This window comes from Euprymna scolopes, chromosome 21 (assembly GCF_053919585.1).
Source record: "Euprymna scolopes isolate OS-2025 chromosome 21, ASM5391958v1, whole genome shotgun sequence".
Classification (NCBI taxonomy): domain Eukaryota; kingdom Metazoa; phylum Mollusca; class Cephalopoda; order Sepiida; family Sepiolidae; genus Euprymna; species Euprymna scolopes.
Genome location: NC_136502.1, coordinates 87,472,041 through 87,493,680, shown reverse-complemented (window position 1 = coordinate 87,493,680; position 21,640 = coordinate 87,472,041). Strand labels below are relative to the sequence as shown.

The 21,640-nt window shown below is 36.2% G+C and overlaps 1 protein-coding gene across 3 annotated transcripts; it reads left to right on the top strand.

Annotated features, from left to right (window-relative positions):
• The first annotated feature begins 2,400 nt into the window (after positions 1-2,400).
• LOC145242546 (uncharacterized) lies at positions 2,401-16,193 on the top strand. Of its 3 annotated transcripts, none has more exons than XM_080105631.1 (2): positions 2,401-2,525; positions 10,218-16,193. In XM_080105631.1, the coding sequence occupies exon 2, from the start codon at positions 10,504-10,506 to the stop codon at positions 14,320-14,322; it is 3,819 nt and encodes a 1,272-aa protein (XP_079961757.1). In that variant the 5' UTR covers positions 2,401-2,525; positions 10,218-10,503; the 3' UTR covers positions 14,323-16,193. The 3 variants fall into 3 exon arrangements, with proteins under 3 accessions (XP_079961757.1, XP_079961758.1, XP_079961756.1); XM_080105632.1 differs by having other exon boundaries at positions 2,405-2,513; XM_080105630.1 differs by having other exon boundaries at positions 2,520-2,681.
• Positions 16,194-21,640: the final 5,447 nt, after the last annotated feature.

Sequence of the window (21,640 nt, the reverse complement as noted above, 5' to 3'; positions counted from 1 at the left end):
GTATGTTTTATATGTGTTGAAATTGTTCTTTTTATTTCATTTCTGTTATTAATTGTTGTCTTTATGACAAGTAACTGGTTGCTTTTTACTTAACCATTGTGAACTTCATTCTTGAAAAATTGTATAAAAAGATCTATGACTACCACTAACTCTAAATTTGGGAGTGCAACTCTAACTTAGGGTTAAGTCATTTGTTTCCAATTTTGGGGGAATTAAGCGATAAGCGGCTGTTTGTTTATTTTTTTTTAATCAGTGTGTAAAAAACAGTTTGAACAAAATAATTTGTAATTAAAAAAAACAAACTTTGTTTTAGCACATTAAAGTATATAGGTTAGTAGATAATTAAATTCTACTGTATATTTTTTTGTTTGTTTGTTTGCTGTTGTGTCTTGTTTTTTTACAATTTTCATTTGTTAAGTTTTCTACACTTCAAGTAAGTTAAAAATTAATTCTAAATTAAAGTGCTTAGATCGTATTTTAAACTACAGAGGCTGACACCCCCACCCAATAAAATCTACTTGCAAAATCGATTTTTAGCAAGAAATGTGTTTAAGAAAGAAAACATGGAATCCTATTATACTGAAGTGGGAAGAAATTCAGTCCGTGTATTTATCTGTAATTAATATATTAAAAAAATAAATAAAATAAAAAAAATGTAAAATAAAACGGAAAGTATAAAAATGTAAATAAACCCAGAAAACACAGGAAAGGAAAGCACACAAAAAAAATGATATTCTTTACATTTCGATAATTAAATGGAAAAAATATATAGGGGGAAAAAACTGTTTAGGGATTTATGAACATTTCGATAATATGAAAGAAAAGCAAATGTAAAGGAAGAAAAAAAAATCAAACTGTTGGATTACGATAGTTGGCTAACATATAATTCTATGTCTGTATCGGTAATTGAAGACAGTATGTTGGCGAAGTGTTCATTAAGTAAAGGGAATAGTTTCATTCCATTAATCCATGAATAGGTGAATGGCTCGTATTAGTCAATCAGAATGAGAGGAAAAAGTATGAGGAGGCATTAGTATTTTTAGTATAGAATGGAAGGTAAATGCTATGTCAAATAGTGAATAGATCTGTTATGTAGGAAAGTGTTTAAATTTAAGTAACCTGTGAGTATAAATACACGGTGTAAGAGGGGAACAGTAGGAGTACTTGACAGATAGGGGGAAAATGGGAACTACTTCCTCTGTATGTTTTGACAATGATGATGATGTCGATCCTAGGATTAAATCCAATGTTTTAATATTACAAATTAATGTGGCTAAAATGTCGTTCTATAGTTAAATAAGGTAATGGCTAATAATGTAAACCTAATAAATTTGTATGTGCCATCTAATGTTGTAAACCTACGGTATTTTGGTTCAGAGGGGAAAAATTATAGGGATATAGGGATTACTCGATTATTTATTGAGATCATCAAAAAATGCACTAGCGTAATGTACAAAAAAAATTTTTTAAGTTCTTTTGAAATAAATTAATTTCGAAATTAAATTCACCGGAATGTATTTCGATTTATTCATAAATAAGCCAGCTATATTATTTTGTTGTTAAGACTTAAAACAAAAAAAACAAAAAAATAAATAAATAAATAAAAAAATAAAAAATAAAGGGGAAAAAAAGATAAAGAATTAGTTAGCCTTTGAAATTTGAAAAGAATTTTGAAGCATTTAAACTGTCGTGTATAAACTCATCTTTAATTTTTATTTTTTTTAATTCTTAGCAAATTCTCTTGTGTTAAAAAGATGGAAAGTTTTGGAAGCTATATACACTGCGTAGTGTTATAAATAAAATACAAACACATAAACAACAAATCAGTTAAAGTTTTTTGGAGAAAAAATTGGTTCAATTACGAGTTGGCGTCTTTTTTTTTGGGGGGGGGATTGGAGCAAACTGTAGTATCTGTTCTCAGAAGTGTTATACTACACTTCATCTTATCTGGTCTCAGTCAACGAAGAAGAAATCTTTCTAGACTGAGGCATTGTTTTACTTTTATCCCAAACCAAAGTGCCCTTTTTGGAGAGGGAAACTGTATTTCTCCAACACATTAAAAACCGAAACTGACCTTGTATCTAACTCTGCCCCGTTAATAGACAAAAAGGACCAAACGATTACGGTCATCATAATTGAATTGAATTTTTAAAATTCTATTTTTTTTTTTTTTAATAATAATAATAATAATAATAATAATAATAATAATAATAATAATTTTTTTGTAAGAGGAAAAAACGACATAGTTAATTAAAAAAATGACCCCCCCCCCAAAAAAAAAACTCACAGGCAATGCCTTGTAGGTATTGCTATCTTTTAAAATTATTATTATATGTATATACAGTGCCACTGTATTACAGTAGCACAACAAATTCTGTGTGTGTGTGTGTGTGTGTGTGTGTGTGTTTTCTTAAGTAAAAAGTAAGCGATTCTACATCAAGTCCGTTGAGTGCATGCATGCTATATATCAACATTTATTTGTGACACTTACGCATTCATGTAAATGTATGTAGGTATGTATGTAGGTATGTAATATAGATGTTATGTGACGTCGTTCTATTTTTCTTCCTCGGTGCTTCTTCTTCCTAAACGCCACAAGTCTTTAAAAGACATCTCTCCTCTGCCTCTGCGTCTAACAAGAACCTAAACTGCACTCTAACTAAAGTGAAGCAATTTATTAGGTAAGCTAGCATTTGTGAAAGTATCTCCTTCTAGAACGGCAATCTGTTTCCCTTCAAACACACATTATACACACACACACATCTCTCTCTCTCTCTCTCTCTCTCTCTCTCTCTCTCTCTCTCTCTCTCATAGGATTACGTCTTCTTGTGGATTACTGTAACTGTAACGCATACATGTGTGTTAGTCTGCGCACACAAGAAGCGCCCATATAAGCATATCACGTTGTTACACCCTCGCAATTATACGCAACATCTTTATTTGTTTTGTAATTATATTCATGTATTATTTATTTATTTGAAGTAATTATTTTCGACGTCGTAAATTATTTTTAGAAAATCAAATTATTTTAATTTGTATTATTTTAATTAACCGAAATATTATTCTTATCTGTTATATTTCGCAACACATTCACAACGTTTCGACCGATGTAACTCCGCTTTCCGACCTTCTCCAGGGGACTTTGGGCTTGATCAGAGCTGAGCATCATGGCTGTGGCTGTGCTGCTCGGCCCGTAAGAGATTCATCCTCCCTGGCATTGCCTCTTCCTCTTCTTTCGGAAGAGGGTTGGTTTATCGCCGGTTGTAAGCGCTCTCTCTCACCCAGGAATGACAACAGACGAATGGCGGCAAATTTGACACTCATCCAGAGTGGTTCATTTTTTTTTTTTTTTTTTTTTTTGTATGTGGAGGAGGGATTTAATCTCACAATAAATATATTTGGGAACGTTTCAGTCTTTATTTGTTTGCCTCCCCACGAGGACAGAGTTAAAAAGTCGTTTTTTTTTGTTTTGTTTTTTTTTTTTTGTATGGGGAAATCCAACTCCCCCGCATAGAGGCATTCTGACTTAGGGCAGAAAAAAAAGTCTCAGTCTAGAAGGATGTATTTGAGAGTGGAACAAATGATTATAGTATCAAATACTACACTTTTATCTCAGCTAAATTCGAAATTGGGAACCTGGAACCTCATATCTAAACTATTCTAAAACATAAATTACTGCTGTTAGATAATTATACAACTTTTTACGCACTTCACAAATGATAAAATTATTTATTAAAATACATGGTTATCTTTACAATTACTGTTTTCATCTCATTTCCGGTTGCCCCTTCGCTTGTAATTGATTTTTTTTACAGTATTTTTTGTTTATTAAAATTTAAGGTGAAAGTATAGAATAGGTAAAGGAAGCCCCCTTTGGCCTCTTTCCCATGCCAAGAAAGGGCTTTTCTAAATAATAACGTTATAATTTAAAAAAATAAATAAATAAAATAAAACAAAAACATTCTTAACAGGGGAAAAAGCAACCGGAAGTGAAATGAAACTAAAATATTGAACTAATTACCAATTCACAACGTACAAAATACTTTTTATCATCTTTTTTCTTATCTCCGTATTGAAAGTATTAAACAACATATCCAGTGTTCGTTTCTTACTTCTTACTTGCTTCTACATACAATAAAAATGTTTAGATGTTTAAATAGAAATTTAAAGCGCAAAAATATTGTGGTTTAATGTTATCATAACATTGTTATAATTTCTGATTTCTTTAGCGGGGACTAAGTTTTGTTTGTAAAATTCTATTTTCTAGTGTCAGTTTCGTTTCATCTGAATTTTGTTCGAGTTTATCGTTCTATTTTTTGCACTCGTTGCATTTATCATCCATATGGGCCTATTTTCATGTCTTTATCTCTCTTTATGAGGAAAATACGAGGACATATTTGGGGGTACACCGTCTGTAAGAATGTAATTTGATTGGCTATTGAAATTGACGTAATTATTGTAAAGAAAAATATGTTCTTATATTAAATGTTTTTTTTTTTTAATGAAATACAGAAATTTTTTATTAAATGATAAAAAAGAAAAAAGTTTGAATACACAAACAAACATAATTACAAATTATATTGTTCTCGGATACATAATAATGCCTGACTTGATTTCCTTCTCCGCCACGGCGCCACCTACACTTCTAACAGATATAGATTTAACATAATTATATTTTAAATTATTTTTATAATTAAACAATATTTACATTTTTTAACAGTAATGTAATTGTGTTTAATTTTTTTTATATAATAATTACGTCAATTTCAAGCCAATCAAAGGGTATTCTTACAGACGGTGTACCCCCAAATATGTCCCAGTATTTCCCTCATATTTTAGTTTATCTAAACTGCAAGAAAGCATCTATCTATGGTTATCCTCAAGTTTCGCGTGTTTTATTATTATTATTTTTTTTTTTTTGTATATCCAGTTTTGCTTCCTGGAAAAGTTCCTTCGGATTAATGTGTACTTAGTTTTAAAATAAGCAAACGAACTTGCTTGTTTTTTTACATAATACTTTAAAACTAGTAAGCATTAATTAGACGAGATTTTAGTACTCCTTGGGCGTTGAGTTCCATGACGACCAGCAGAAACATTTAATGGGTAAATGTTTACTTTAACTACAACAGAACACCGACCAATAAAATTTTTTTTTTTTTTTTTTTAGGTTTTTGGGTTCGCTGACAACGAATCTGATATTCGAACCCGTCGCCAATTTACCGTTTGCATGGTATTAACCCCTGAACCCTCGCACTATTTTGTGCCAACTCACCGCCATCGTTTATGGTATTCTTACATGATGCGTTCGCGCATGAACGCGCGTAGTAAGGTGACCTGTCACATCGCGGAAGAATTTTTTTTAGCAAACGGTTTGTTTGTACACATAGATTCGAAAAAGTTGTCAAAAAAACAAATATATAACAAATAAATATTATCAAAGGCAAGATAAGTTACTTTTCTACCTAACTGGATACATTTTTTTTGTTTTTATTCAATGTAACATCTTTATTCAGCTCGAAAAAGATGCAGTGTTTATTGGAAAATTCAAAATGACGCCCGACACTCTCTTTAACATGGTAAGTTTGGGAAAAGGTGTTATAAATAATAAACTAGACAAAATACTATTAAAAAAACACCGAATATATGTCAACTTATGTCACGGTAACATATAATGAGCGAATTTCTAACAGTATTTTGTCTAGTTTATTATTTATAACATCTTTTCCTGAACTTACCGTGTTTAAGAGAGTGTCAGGCGCCATTTTGAATTTTCCAATACATGCTTTTCGAGCTGAATAAGCATGTTACATTGAATAAAAACACGAAAAATATATCCAGTTAGGTAGAAAAGTAACTTATCTTGCCTTTGATAACATTTATTTGTTATATATTTGTTTTTAGACAACTTTTTCGAATCTATGTGTACAGTAATACAAACCCGACAACTTTTTCGAATCTGTAATACAAACCCGCTTTTTTAATTGATCTAAAAAAAAATTAAGTTTTCACGAGCGGTCTACAAAAGCATTTTTATTTTTCGTTTTTTTTTTTTGTTTTTTTTTTGAAGAGGGGGGGGGGTAAAACTTGTACAACATTTAACAGGTGCTTCTTCAGTTTAATTTACCATTTTTCCGTAAGTAACGCGCCGACATACACCGAGCAGAAGAACTGTTGAACTTTTCACAGAAATTCTGTTTACATTGGAGGGTAGGGCAGTGGAGGGACAGTGGCAGGGGACGGGTGGTGTCGCGCGCAAACGCATCATGTAATTTTTAAAATTTTTCTGCTGGCCATGGAACTCAATGCCCAAGGAGTACCGAGATTTTTCCAGAGAGTTCATCGTAAAGCATACCAATCAGCAGAAACCGGAAGTAAAATAACACGCGGAACTTGGGGATAACACTCACTATCTCTATCTAATTACACAGGTTAAATGCATAACGGCCGATATTTGTCACTTCCGGCTAAGAATGTGCTCAGTCAGCGGTGAATTACGAAAGTTAGTTCCTACTGTATCAGTGATATACAGTGTATCACGTTGAAGACCACCTTCTCTTGATTTTTGACAAAAAACACATTTTTTTTTTTTTTTTTATTAAATTGTTTGGTGAAAGTACAGAATAGCTAACAAATGTTAAGAATGACTTTCTAAATAACTTTCTTGTTTGGAAAGCCATTCTTAACATGAATAGAGGGAGACTTTTAAAAATATTTCCTTTGAGTATTGGTAAAAAATGAAAACATTCTAATATATTCATATTATATCTATCTATCTATCTATCTATAAAAGTGAAAGTCTCTGTGTTTGTGTCTGTGTAAATTTCCCTACGCAATAACTGTCAATTTTCAGTCTACAGACTCGAAATTTGATATACAGGGTAGTGAGATTTGGAAAAATCTGTGTAATTAGTTTTTGGACAGAAATTTGGCTGTTAAGGGGTCAAAGCTCAACGATTTGACCTTTGAGAACTCTATCAAACTCCTCCGCCACTTTTGGGTCTAAACACTTGAAATTTTAGATATAGGTTCCTTGGACATGGATCTAACTTAATAACTTGATTTGAGCCCAAAACAATAAATATTAAGGGGTCATAATAGGTCTCTACTAAATTGCCCAGACAATTTCTGGTCTAAACATTTAAAATTTTACATAAAGGGTATTCAGAGATAGAGCAAGCTTTTTAATAGGTTGGGGTAAAAAATTTGAGCTACAAATATATAATCTATGTATGTATGCTTGCATGTCTGCCTAAAGCTTTCGACAGAGGCGACGGATTTTCACAAGATCAGTATCGTCTTGAAGCTTGATGCTTCAGACAACAAATACCGAAAAATTGGCTAAAAACATTAATTTCTTCACCCTCAACTGGGCACTTTTCTACAATGAGGATCGCTTTTTTCGCCGATATTTTCGATTGTCTAGCCTTAATTTAAACCTACGTCACTTCCAGTTTGATGGTGGTCATAAAAGCAAAGATGTCACATTTTTCCCCGTTTTTGTCCTCCTTCGCTGTATGGATTCGAGCCTACCTTCCTACTACCACTTTTTTTTTTTTTTTTTGCTCAACACACAGGCAACGCCAGGAACCCATGCTAGTATATAAATATATTTTTATTAAAAATATAATTCACAATTTCCAATGAAAAAAAATCACTTTATCAATTTCTTATGGGTTGACTTAGATTTTCAAATATGTATAAGTGAACTGTAGGTACCTCCAACGCACGCCACAGTTTTAACCCCCCCCCCCAGATGTAACACGATGTAATTGTAATTTAATTTAATATTATCATCCTAACTTTTTTACCATTAAAAAGAAAAAGCTTCAAATAAACTGCTAACACTTTTAAAAAATTTTTTACTGAACTGATTTTCGCAATTCACCGCTGATTGATGGACACATTCTTAGCCATTATGCCATTTTACCGAAAGACTATGGTATATGGAATATGAAAATAGTAAATTAGCCGACATACTGGTATAAATTCATGATGTCCGTCTCTAAAGTTACTCGATATAAAAGTTGGAATGGGAGAATGCATCAGACGAAAAGCACTAAATTCTTTTAATGAATATTATAAAGATAAATTACTTAAAACAATCCAAATATTTTCATAAATATTTTGTTTTGAATCATCATCATCATCATTAGCATCATCGTTATCACCATGATGATGATGATGATCCTCCTCCTCCTCCTCCTCCTCCTCCTCCTCCTCCTCCTCCTCCAGTCTGTTGCTAAAGGTTGCTGGAAAAATGTTTGGATCATTCTACTGCTCCTGAAAGGACTTGAAAATACCTGATGCAATTCTTTACTTATACAAGAGTCCGGTGCATCCTAAGTTGGAATACTACTGCCACATCCGAGGAGGTGCTGCTAAGAATACTGTTTGTTGCTTTGACAAAATTCAAAATCCGACTACGAAATCCAGTGTGTGAGGCTAGGAGAGTAATAAGCTCTTCCGTTTCTTATGGCCCTTTTCTCACAGAAGAGAGGTTACTAGTCTCTCTTTGCTCTTAATCATCCACTCTCCTTTCAGGAGGTTCTTCACTTTTCAACTAGATAACATTTAGTTTCATTAACCTGCATATTATATCATGTAGATTATATCATGTATATTATATTGTGTATATTATATTATGCATATTATATTATACCTTGCAGAAAGTGCCCAGGCAGCCCCGTTGGCATTCCCAGTGAGGGTTCCCCAGGCCATTAGCAATAAACTAACCCCTTCTTAAAGAGAGAAAGTAAAATCTGGGAGGGTTGACCTCCTAGAACTGCACATAACTAATATCCCATCGCAAAATCAACAGGGACTGGATCATTACAGGAATGATCCAATCTCTGTTGACTTCGGAGGAGAACTGGTGTGTCAATGTGGTTATACCATATGCAGTGTGGAATGATAAAATTGTCACCCAGAAAAGACGACATGATTCCATTTCCATTTGATGAAAACCATTTTTTTTTTTGTTGCAGACCATCTACTAGTTGGCCAGTTGTATACAAATCCTAAGAGCAATAAGAGCTTTCTATTTCTCTCTTTTTTCATTTTTCTTCATCTTTTTCTTCTAGGGGGATGGGACATCCAACCAGATGTCTAACATTTACCCCTATTTTAGTGAGTCCAACCAAGAGATCTTTTCAGAATTCTAGCCGTCCCTATCAGTGCAATCGTTTGTATTTCACTTGCACTTGGTTCACTGGGTATGCTTGCTATGTACTTTTTAAAGTTCTTTTTCATGAGCCCAGTTGCTCCTATGATGATTGATTTAATTGAAACGTCTTTTAATTTTCAATTTCGTTTCATATTATACATAAGTCCTTGATACTTTGTTATCTTTTCCCTCTCAGCTCTGTCTGAAAGTGGCAATGTCCAACGAGTGAGATTGGAAATGCGTAGCTGTACAACTCATGCTCTCTACTGATCCAAGTTATTACAACAGGACCATTGCCAGCACCTTCAAAATGCATCGCTGGATTGCCACGAATAATAGAGATGTGCCCAGGGTGATGAAAATAAAGTTTTCAGCCACAGTTATGGTCAGTGGTGTGATTTCAAGTAAGGGCCACATCATTACACCTCACATCTTTAAAGTTAGATTGAATGTTAACACCAAAGTGTACTTGGATTTGCTGAAGGGTGTGGTGATCCCCTGGTGCAATCAGGTGGTCGCTGGCAGACCCAGGACTCGACGCTGGCCCACAAGTCCAAAGAAACTCAGGCTTGGCTTCAGAAGAAGTGCTACCACTTTGTATCCTTCTGTCACTGGCCCCCTTCTTTCACCGACCTGAACCTGCTGAAGTACTTCATTTGGTCATAGTTTGGGAGCATCACCAACATGACCTCCCACAACACCAAAGCCAGCCTGATTGCTGCCATCTGTCAAGTATTCACTGAGCTCCCGCTGATGCTTGTGGAAAAACATACTCCCAGTTCCAGATCCATATTGAAGCAGTGATTGAGGTTGAAGGCGGCTACATTGAATAGATATCAGCTCTACTACATAATCAAGTTACCTGAACTGATTTTTTCAAAAAAAGTTTTAAAATAAAGCTGTGGTGTTCTTTTCTTTAGACTGACAAATTTATCGTCCCACCCTGTATTTATTCAGATTTGATGGAAAAATGATAATAAAGTCTACGATTTCTGTTCTTCGTAACATCTTGTTTTTGCCTCTATTTCTTTTACTTTATCTTTTGTTCTTGCAGATAATGGATATTGTAGTTTGGAATCTTTTACCAATCATCTAAGATGTGTTTTCCAAAAAATCATTCACAGCTGACTGAACTGATTAAGAAGAAGAAAAAAATAAATATTTTATCACCAGGTGAGGAAATGAGAAAAAAAAAAGCGGGAACTTTAATTTGTAAAAAATATTGAATTATTTCTTACTATTAATCCTTTGAAAAGGGGGAATGCTCCCTCCTATTTAAATTAATTGAATTGATTGAGAAAAGTCAAAAAAATCTCAGACAAAGAGAATTCTTCACAGCAATGGAAGGTACAACAAGCGGACACAACATAATCCATGGGAAACCATTCTCTCCACGCCATAACAACCTCTCGTCACATCGTCCGACTCAACGGAGTCAGGCGCAAATCTACTGTGATATGTACGGACGAGAATATTCGCAAAGGTTAGACACCCCTCGATTAACCTATATGACAGAAAACCCTATCCATTGTGACCTATTTCCACCGAAACACTCCTTGGAAACACCTCGCATGACGTACATTGCAGATGGTATATTTCACTCAGATCTTTTTGCCAAAGACTTTCCTCCTAGACAAAGCCTCCCTTCCCAGAGAATCGGTCATGTCGGAGAGAAGCAAATACACAATTCAATTGAGGCACCAATCTCAATAGGGATGAGGCATTACTCACAGAAGTCAAACATACAACAAACACAAGCTCACAGGATACACACGGACTCTCCTGGAAAGCAATATCCATTAAGCCACGATTTGCAGCAAGTTCAGCGGGCAACACACATGGCTGTTGATAAACATATACGGAATGAAATTTCATCGAAACATTTTCCGAATGACCCCCCTACTGGGATTCAGAATTTGCATTCAACAAGCCATATTGGCGAAAGGCTTATTGATGAAAATGCATCTAGTAAACCATTTCCGCAAGTTAGTACTCAGGGTTCCGGGTCCACTCATCTTGAGGAGAGACAGATTCAAAACAATTTAGCATCAAGCAAAGAATCCTCTTCCTCTGTCTCGTCTTCTGTTTTTGCTGAAAAACAGAAACATGGCAATGTCATGGGTAAGCACTTCCCGACTGCCCCAGGACTTCAGACACCACGATTAACACCTATCAGTGAGAATGTGCTGCTCAGTGATATGTACAGCAGCCCACCACATCAAGCGTGCTATCTATCACCACCGCATGAAAACCAAATACAAGAGCCAATGCCAACAGGACCCGATATGCGTACTAAAGTACAGTTACAGCGGCAAGAACATCAGCATGGTTGCTATCAACAGGACCAACAATCGTCACCCTCGTCTATACCTCAAGCAGCACCTTCCACAAACAACACCGTTCCGTTATCCCACTCAGATACGCCGACTCCCAGTTCGTTTCATAGTGATGATGAGTTAGCACAAACCCATTATCACCAACATGTCGGTCAGCATTTTCAGAACCCCCAGGTGGCCGATGTTGATAAGATGGCTATCAAACACAAGCAAGATAATCCCGAGATGCTTGACTCCTCTCAGCACGACAACTTGCATCAGACGTCGACCCCTTCGCAACTGCGGCAGCTTTTCTGCAGTTACTGCGGCAAAGGTTTTGCGAAGGAGTACCTCATGCAAATGCATAAACGGAAGCATACAGGGGAAAAGCCATATGCATGTGAAATTTGTCAAAAGCATTTCGCCCGTCGTGATACGCTGCGGATCCATAAACGCACCCATACTGGTGAGAAACGTTACCAGTGTGACATTTGTCTCAAGAATTTTGCGCAGAAAGATTACCTACAGATTCATCGACGTATACACACAGGCGAGAAACCTTATCAATGCGAGTTGTGCTTAAAACAGTTCTCGCGTAGTGACACCCTTAAGGCGCATCGTAAGGTCCATTCTAAAAAACAAATCAACGAAACATCCACGCCTTTACCTTCTTTACCAGGAAATGTTTATCCTAACTCTAATCTTAACCCTAGCACTTACTCTAACCCTAACTCTAACACTAACTCCTACCCTAATTCTAACTCTAACCCTAACCCTAACTCTAACTCTAACCCTAACCCTATCTCTAATCCTAACTCTAATCCTAACCATCACATGCAGAGCATTCATCCTTATTGCAACCATGAAGAAGCATCAAAAAATTGCCAACAACATTTACCCATGCAGGAAATGCAGATTCAAGTGCAGCATCGTCCCATGCACCAGTGCGATATCTGCCTTCGTGCATTCGCACAGAAAGATTACGTAAAAATACACAAAAGATGTCACACTGGAGAAAAACCCTACCAGTGCGACTTTTGCATCCAGAAATTTGCACGACGTGACACACTGCAAATTCACAGACGCACCCACACGGGGGAGACACCGTATAAATGTGATCTTTGTGGGCAGCGATTCGCGAAACGTGAAAAACTTGCCTCGCACAAACGCATTCATACCAATGCTGTCCATGGAGAGAAGTCAGGTAAAGGGACCCGCAAGCAACGCTACAGTTGTGACATCTGCTGGAAGAAATTTGCGCAGCGGGACTACCTCCAGATTCACAGGCGGGTGCATACAGGTGAGCGTCCGTTTGGGTGCGATGACTGCGGTAAAAGATTTGCACGCAAAAGCACACTGCAGATCCATTATCGGATCCACACGGGAGAGAAACGGTTTCAGTGTGGCGTCTGCATGCGGCAGTTTTACCAACGTGACAAACTCGTCATTCACCAGAGAACTCACACCGGGGAAAAGCCGTTTCAATGCGACTTCTGCATCCAAAAATTTGCACGTCGCGAAACTTTACAAATCCACCGTCGCACTCAGCACACATTTGATAGGCCTTACACGTGTTCTACCTGTGGATTAAATTTCATTAAGCGTGACAAGCTGCTCTCCCATGAACGACAATATCATATTAGTGCCATAAAGCAAAAAATCAAACGTTTCAGCTGTGATATTTGCCACAAGATGTTTGCTCGGCGAGACACGCTCAAAATTCATTATTGCCGGCACTCAGCCGAGAAACGATACCAGTGCGCAATCTGCTACAAGCAGTTTGCACAGAAAGATTATCTCATCATTCACCATCGGATTCATAGTGGAGAAAGGCCTTATCAATGTGATTTATGCCCGAAAACATTTTCACGACGAGATACACTGACCATTCATCGAAGGATTCACACAAAACAGAAACCATATCAATGTGATGTTTGCTCGGAACAGTTTCCTCAGGAAGATGCCCTTCAGTCACACCGACACACCCACACAGGTATTACACAACCTTTTGCTTGCGGCCTCTGTCCGAAACAATTCACACAAAGAAATATGCTACAAGCACATCTCCGCGTACATTCTGACGAACGACCATACCAATGTGAAATATGTCAGCGGCAGTTCACGCAGAAAGAATATTTAAATGTTCACCGTCGTGTCCACACGGGTGAGCGACCCTTTGAGTGTGATTTTTGTGGGCAGAGATTTGCACGTCGAAACACGCTTACCATACACCGCCGATCGCACACGGGTGAGAAACCTTACCGATGTGACGTCTGCTGCAAACAGTTCGCCCAGAGGGACTACCTCCGGATCCATGCAAGGATTCATACAGGGGAGCGTCCATTTCATTGCGACATGTGCCCTAAGCATTTTTCACGCCGTGATGCTCTAAAGCGTCACGAACACACACACTTACTGAAAAGTCATCGGGGATTTTCTGTGCCCACATTATACTCCCAGTCAGACTCTTATAGCATCTCTTTTCCATACCAGTCACAACAGCCGCTCTTCCCCCAGGCAAGTGAACCAAACCAAGAAAAAACAGCTACAAGCCCCAAATCAACAGACCCAGATATACCGGTCTCCCCAGAACCAGTTCAGTCAAACAGCAATGATCACAGTGATGATGTAAATGAGACTACAACAGTTCTTGACAATACCGAGAATGGTAATAGCAGCAAGTGTAATATTGACGATAATGATAACAATAACAATAACAAAAGTAACAGTGCCGAGAAAATGAAGGAGAGAATTGTGAACCCTTCCACAACGACTGTAAGTGAGACACCAAACACAACTGCTACAGGGAATTTTCCTATTATTAGTAAATACCTATCTTTATGAATAATTCAGGCAGGGTATAACACACACACACACACAAACGCGCATACACACACACACACATACACATAGATATGTATTACTTGTTTTGATTGGACTATTGTTCTCATCTTGAGTGTTATTTGTGCTACGTTTCGGTCGGCATAGCCTCTGACTTTCGTCAGGCATCTTTGAAAAGATGCTTGACGAAGGTCGGAGGCTACCTTGTCCGAAACATTGCATAAATAAGATGAGAAAAAAGTCCGATCAAAGCAAGTAATACAAATAATCAGCCCTCATCTCAAAAAATCAAAACATATGCATTTGTAATATTACAAAAAGTTCAGGTTAAAATTGTATTTTAGGTTACAATCTGAAAGAGTGGGTTCAAGTGAAAAAATATTGGGTTTTCTTGAGTTTTATTTATGTTAAACTATAAACTGCTCGTTGGTTTTCTTCAGTCATATTTGATCTGGATGACTGAAGAAATCCAAGAAGCAGCTTAAAATCTATCTATCTATCTATATATATATATATATATATATATATATATATATATATATATATATATAAAAGTGATTTTGTCTGTCTGAGGAATGGTCTCTACCAAACTCTCTCAATTTTTATTCTACAGAGTTGAAACTTGGCATATAAGGGATTTTAACCTGTTAAACAAATTCGATTTTGTGTCAGCTGGTAAAAATAGCTGCTAAAGGGTCAAAATGGAAAAAAATTGGAACTTTGGCAGGCGTAAGTTGGTTTAAAGTGCTCTTCTACACATGCGCAAATCTACATTTATATCCTTTATGACGTGATGTTTTTTGAGTTTTTATATGCATAGAGACATAGTACACATGGAAACAAAAGAGATGAGTCCGTTCCATCTTAACGGGGGGCACAGACTCTTATGAAGATAAGTTCATTAAATTTAATAGATTATAGAAACAACCCCTGTGACGTTCTTGTTGATATGCTAACATGTCACAAGGAACACAAGAGAAGAAAAGGGAAAGAAGTTCAACTCGTTGTTATACCTTTATTCTTCATTCTCTGGCCATGTGTGACTTAATGCGCGTCTCAAACGTGATCGTGATCTCTAACGTGATCGTGATGTGATTGTCGGTCTGTGCACACGTTCTTTTTATAGCCTTTTTTTTTCCTTTTTCCTTATTGTGATGTCACTTCACGCATGGCTCAGTCAGTTGCATGCAGTAGCTGTATATGTGTCCATGCTCTGTTATAGCCCTTGTAGAGATGTGTCCATTTAATCTGACCGTCAGGCTCAGACATTTTTGGAAATGAGGTCGATTTAATCAGAATGATAAAAATCAACCCTTATGAGTTAATTTACTCAGACAAGCAATATTAGCATAAACAAGTGCTTGTGCCCCCTCAACGTAAATACACCCGACTAACCCAACAAGCAGCAAAATCCCACCCCTTTATTGTTGAGGTCCCTAGATGCTGGAAAGCTTTCTACTCTAATAGTTTCTTCCTTCAAACTGCTAGACTTTTTAATTCTCTCCCTGCTTCCTGCTTCCCTAACTATTTATATGCAGAAGTTTAAATGTAATGTGAACAGATATCTTGCTACTCAACTCCCTATCTAGTGTCCCTGTAAATATGATCCTAAATAGTAGCCCCTTATGTCTAAGTGGTACTGCACCCTGTTTGGGGTGAGCAAGAATAGAAAAAAAAAATGAAGCTACCTGTAAACTTTCAGGCTGACAGAACACCAAACTAATCTTTATAAAAAGATTTACTTCAAGAAGATTTGTATGATGAGTGTTGGACAGAAGATACCAGCTGAAAGGAAACCAGAGCCTTAACTTGTAAGCGCTCCTCACTCTCGTCTCTTTCATGTAGAGAAATAAACCGGTGATAGTTACATTTTCTTTTGTCTTTTTGTTTTAAATTTTTTTATTAGTGCAACTACGACCACTTGATGAATTGGTATAGAAATGGAACATCGTACAACCATTCTAACGGTTCCGAATAATTTCCCATAACATTTTTACAGCCCAGATACATTGTATGCAGAAACAGTCTCAAAGGAATAAAGGAAAGAAATTCAACTCTGCTTTTTTTTTCAGTTTTAACAAAAGGCATTTATTAACAGTACTTTCCAAACCATGCTTGCACATCTTGTTTTTTTACAGTTCCTCGTGTCTGTCATGTGGTTAACAAATGTCTGCCGTCTCGACTATTCCCCATCACTTGGTTGGTGTTAGGAGGAGTATTGAGATTATACTTATTTATGAAATAACTTTAAAATTTAATTAAAACAACTGGAATCAATCATAGTAAAAAGAATTATGTTAGAGGTAGGTATACTCGTGATATTATCGATGTTCCTCCTCCCCAAAAGTGTTAGGATTAAAACATATGTATACAATGAAAAAAAAAAGGGAAATAAGTTTATCGGCAGTACAAAGATATAGGAAGTTGTTCACCAATGCACACAAAAGGAAGCTAAATAGGATTGTTAATTAAGGTGTGAATGATGACTGGAAGAATAGACCGGATACAGAGGTCAAAAAGTTTTGTGACAATTTATGGACAGTCTTGTGTTTGCAACAGTTGAGGACAGTTTTGAGTTGTGGACAGTGTCCAGTAGAGAATAGATACAAGCTGGGCACAGTGCAAGGCAGGTTGTGGCTTGGACCAGATTGAGAGTGCTTTAGGAGATCGAGATGAGCTGATATCTACTAACAAACACTGGCCTCGACAAAATGTGTAGATTGCCAATGGTGTCACACACACACACACACACACACACACACACACACACACACACTGTGCAACTGATATTTGCAGAATGTGTTAGAGTTTTTTTTTTTGTGTTTTATTTATTTATTTTTTCTATACTTATGAGCCAATGTGCACCCTTCGGTAGCTGCCAATATAAAAGACAATGATACAGCCAGAAGGGAAGAGGAAAGAAAAATTCACAGCACATAACATTGGGGTCGGTGATTGTTGTCAAGCAGGGTTTTATCACCAACTCAAGCCTAGATCAACCAAAGGAAAAATTGTCAAATTGCAGGCTGCACAGTTTGAATGTGTAGCAATCATTTTGTGTTTCACTATCTCCATCTAGACCAGATTGCTCACTAACATGAGCATTCTCATGACAGTTTTCTTACTACTTCCATGCTGGCTCATGACAAATTGGAAACAAGTGTTTTGTGTGTTAACAGACTCTTTCTATTTGGTTTGATTTTTAATTGGTAGCAGTTATAAACGTATTTCTTCCTTCTGGTGGAGAGCGAGTTAGTTTAGTATCCCGATGACAAATCAGACTTCAGAATGTATTCATTTGTACTGAACCTTTGAAGAACTACTTCTAAACCCCTTGGGATTTACACAGCAGTCATAGAAAGTTTCCCTGATATCAATGAAGAAAGACATCCTCTCTGCTCCTCTCTGTCCACTGGACAGCTCAGCAAGGCCATTCTCCACTAGAAGGCATGCATCTCGAAGAAAAACGTCAGCCGAACTTTCCTACATTTGTCATACCAGATGGTCCCTCGTTCGATAATGATCGGCAACTCCAATGAGTTATTCGTAGGGCTGTGACAACAGAATATTCTTTTCATTCTTTTGACTCTCAAGTATATATGCGACACACTAAGACACAGTCAATCAACCGAGAACCACATCAGTTTTGTATAAAAACATATAAGATAGTAACGGATATATACTCAAGAGTCAAAACAATGAAAAGAATAGGCTGTTCTCACAGCCCTAGTTATTAGTTATAATCAGGTTAAACATTTTAACTTTATTACAGTAAATAATTAATTTTATTGTTTTGCTAGGGTCTATGGGTTGCACATTTTTATTAATAATATTTTTTTAATACTTTTTCATCTTTTCTAAAATTATTATGCATTTGGTTTTTATAGAATAGTTTTTATATGTCTAGTAAGTGTAGGTGTGGATTCTGTATTATTTCGGTTAATATTTTTAAATACCCTAATTTGTTTATCAAAAACATTATTTATTAACGTTCGTTTAGTATTGTTGAATTCGTGTTCTAAAATAGTTGGGCAAGAGGAGATTGTTAACACGGGTTAGTAAGTTGTTAATTAAAGCCGTTTTGTATCGAAAAGAGCACTCTCTTAAATAATTGATAGTAGAGAGATTTTTATTATTCGTTTTTTTTTTTTAGGTCGATGTAGAGAATTCGTTGTTGTTTGAATCTATTAACACATCTAGAAAGAGAATTATATTGTTCTTGTGTAATTCATGAGGGAAATTAAGCACAGAGTTATTTTGGAAGGCTGATTGTAGGGTGTTAATAATTCCTCTCACTCAACTGAGTTGTTCGTAGGACTAACTTTGTTTATGAATTTAGTTGCACTTTGGAAAACTGTGCTTCCGACAATAAAGGTGAAAACATATACATAGGTTTAACTACCATCACTTTATCAAGGAGATTAACCATGCATTGCTCCAAAAACATTGCTATATTTAACCATTAGACTTATCAGCATTCCTGTCCCAATTTAGGAAGATTTTGTAGTTGACAACACATCTATAGTTGAACAGACCAATAATAAACGAAAACTTGAAATACTAGAAGCATTACTAAAAAAAACTACTATTAATAAAATATACTTTACCAATAGCAGTAACATCCTAAAATGTTTTTAAACTTATTAGAATAATTAATCAATAAAAAAAATATGTATATACACGTTATAAAAAAAGTATGTAAATCGTTCAAAACCAGTTAGATAATTCTATTTCTGCAATGAATCCAAAAGGATTGGAAAGTACTCGGATTTACAATAAATATGACGATTACCTCAGCCAGTAGTGAAGACCATTATTCGGAAGTTGGAAAGGATCAAAAATAGCCGAAGTAGCTCCAGTTCTCTCCAAACTCTACAACAAATTCCTTAATAAAGCTTGCTTTCCGGGCTGTTGGAAAGCTGCTTCTGTTGTACCAGTATTCAAGAATTCTGGCGAAAGGACTGACCCATCAAATTATCGCCCCATTAGCTTCCTCCCACTTTTTGCCAAAATATTTGAGACCTTAATTAACCATGCTCTAGTCCATCACCTTACAGATGCTAAACTTCTGACTAACAAACAATATGGATTCCACAGCAGACATCCTAACTGTGATCTCTGAACATATATACCATTCACTGGACAAAGCGGGGGAGGGCAGAGCGGTAGCTCTAGATATATCTAAGGCTTTTGACAGGGTATGGCATGAGGGTCTCCTCAGGAAAATTAGATCATACGGTATCACTGGTAGAATACTTAACATAATTAAATCCTTCATAGATAAGAGAAAAATTCAGGTTGTCCTTGACGGTCGTACATCTAAACAATATGATATAAATGCGGGGGTGCCCCAGGGTTCTATCCTTGGACCTCTATTGTTCCTGATATTCATAAATGACCTCCCCGACAAAATTGCCTCTGAGATGGGTATATATGCTGATGACACTACACTCTATAGCAGGCAAGATAGGAAGACGAATGAACACATTTCTAAAGAAATGGCAGAAACACTAGAGGAAGACCTCCAATCTGTGGTGGAATGGGGACAAAAGTGGTTGGTCGCGTTCAATGCTGCCAAGACTAAACTAGTTTCATTCAATAATTACAAGAAACCCTCTCTACCACCTATAGCAATGGCCAACGACTCTTTATCTGAGAGTCCATCTTTCAAACTCCTTGGCCTAACGTTCACAGGAAACATGAGTTGGAACAATTACATTGAAGGCATTGCCAGGGTCGCTGCAAGAAAGATTGGCTCTCTCTACCGTGCTAGAAAACTACTAACACCCGAAAGTATCCTGTACCTCTATAAGGCCACCATTCGCCCATGTATGGAGTATTGCTGTCACATCTGGGCTGGTGCATCTGCTACTAGTCTCTCGCTCCTTGACAAGGTTCAAAAGAGAGTCGCAAACCTGATAGGCCCTGAACTGGCATCTAAGCTTCAGCCTCTGTCTCATCGACGAAATGTTGCATCCTTCTGCCTTTTCTACAAGTATTTTAGTGGTGAATGCTCTGACGAACTGCAATCACTTGTGCCCCCACGACGTGAGCACCCTTGACAAACCCGACAGGCTGCTAAATCCCACCCCCCACACTGTAGAGATCCCTAGATGTAAAAGATCTTTTTACTCCAATAGTTTCTTCCCCAGAACCGCTAGACTTTGGAATTCCATTCCAGGTCCCTGCTTCCCCAACAGTACTGATGTGCAGAAGTTCAAGTGTAATGTGAACCGACATCTTGCTGCCCAAATCCCAACATAGTACCCCAGTAGTTGTTGCCCCTGATAGTAGCCCCCTACACCAAAGTGGCAATTTGCCTTGTTTGGGGTGAAAATGTAATGAAAAAAACAAAAAAAAAACAATAAAGGTCTATTTTATATATATATATATATATATATATATATATATATATATATATATATATATATTTCTGTAGAAATGTATTTTCTTATAATATATATCAATCCTTATTTAAGAAGCTCAATGTAATTACAGAGCAATATAGTGAATAAATGACAAAAAGTTATATTCCAAAATTCATGATGTTGACCATCTTATAATTTATTCCTTTAATTCAGTTGACTTATACAATTCTTGACAGTATCTGTTTTGTAACGCAAAATCAATCACCGCGCTACGAAACAGATACTGTCAAGAATTGTATAAGTTAACTGAATTAAAAGAATAAATTATAAGATGGTCAACATCATGAATTTTGGAATATAACCTTTTGTCATTTATTCTCTCTCTCTCTCTCTCTCTCTCTCTCTCTCTCTCTATATATATATATATATATATATATATATATATATATATATATAAATGAAAATTACAATTAAATTTACTAAAATGATCCAAGATGGTAAAATTAAAGTATATTATAAATATTAAAGAATTAATATTTATAAAGTTATCTTAGCCAGATGTAAAAGCTCGATAAAACCAAATAGGAAATAGAGCTTATAATGCGAGCAAACAGTTAATAAAACATGTTAAAAAACACTTTAAAATGCGTTATAAACATATTTAATCTGAAAAGGAAACACGAGATAATTGGATAGTCCTTAATCCGCAGAGTTTCAAAGAAATACTTTCCTTCTCATCAGAGGGTAGGAATTAGCAAAATGCAGGATCGGATTTTGCATGGAGAAGTATTTGATGAAACAACAAATAAGTCAAAGATCTTATGTGAAAACAAAATAAGTTAAGCAGAGGGAATATGGTAAAGAAAAAGGTGATTACACATGAATAGATAGTCTGGTGGAAGATAAAAAATCCAGTGACGGTAAAATCCAAATGTAAAACTTCAAGAAAGTTA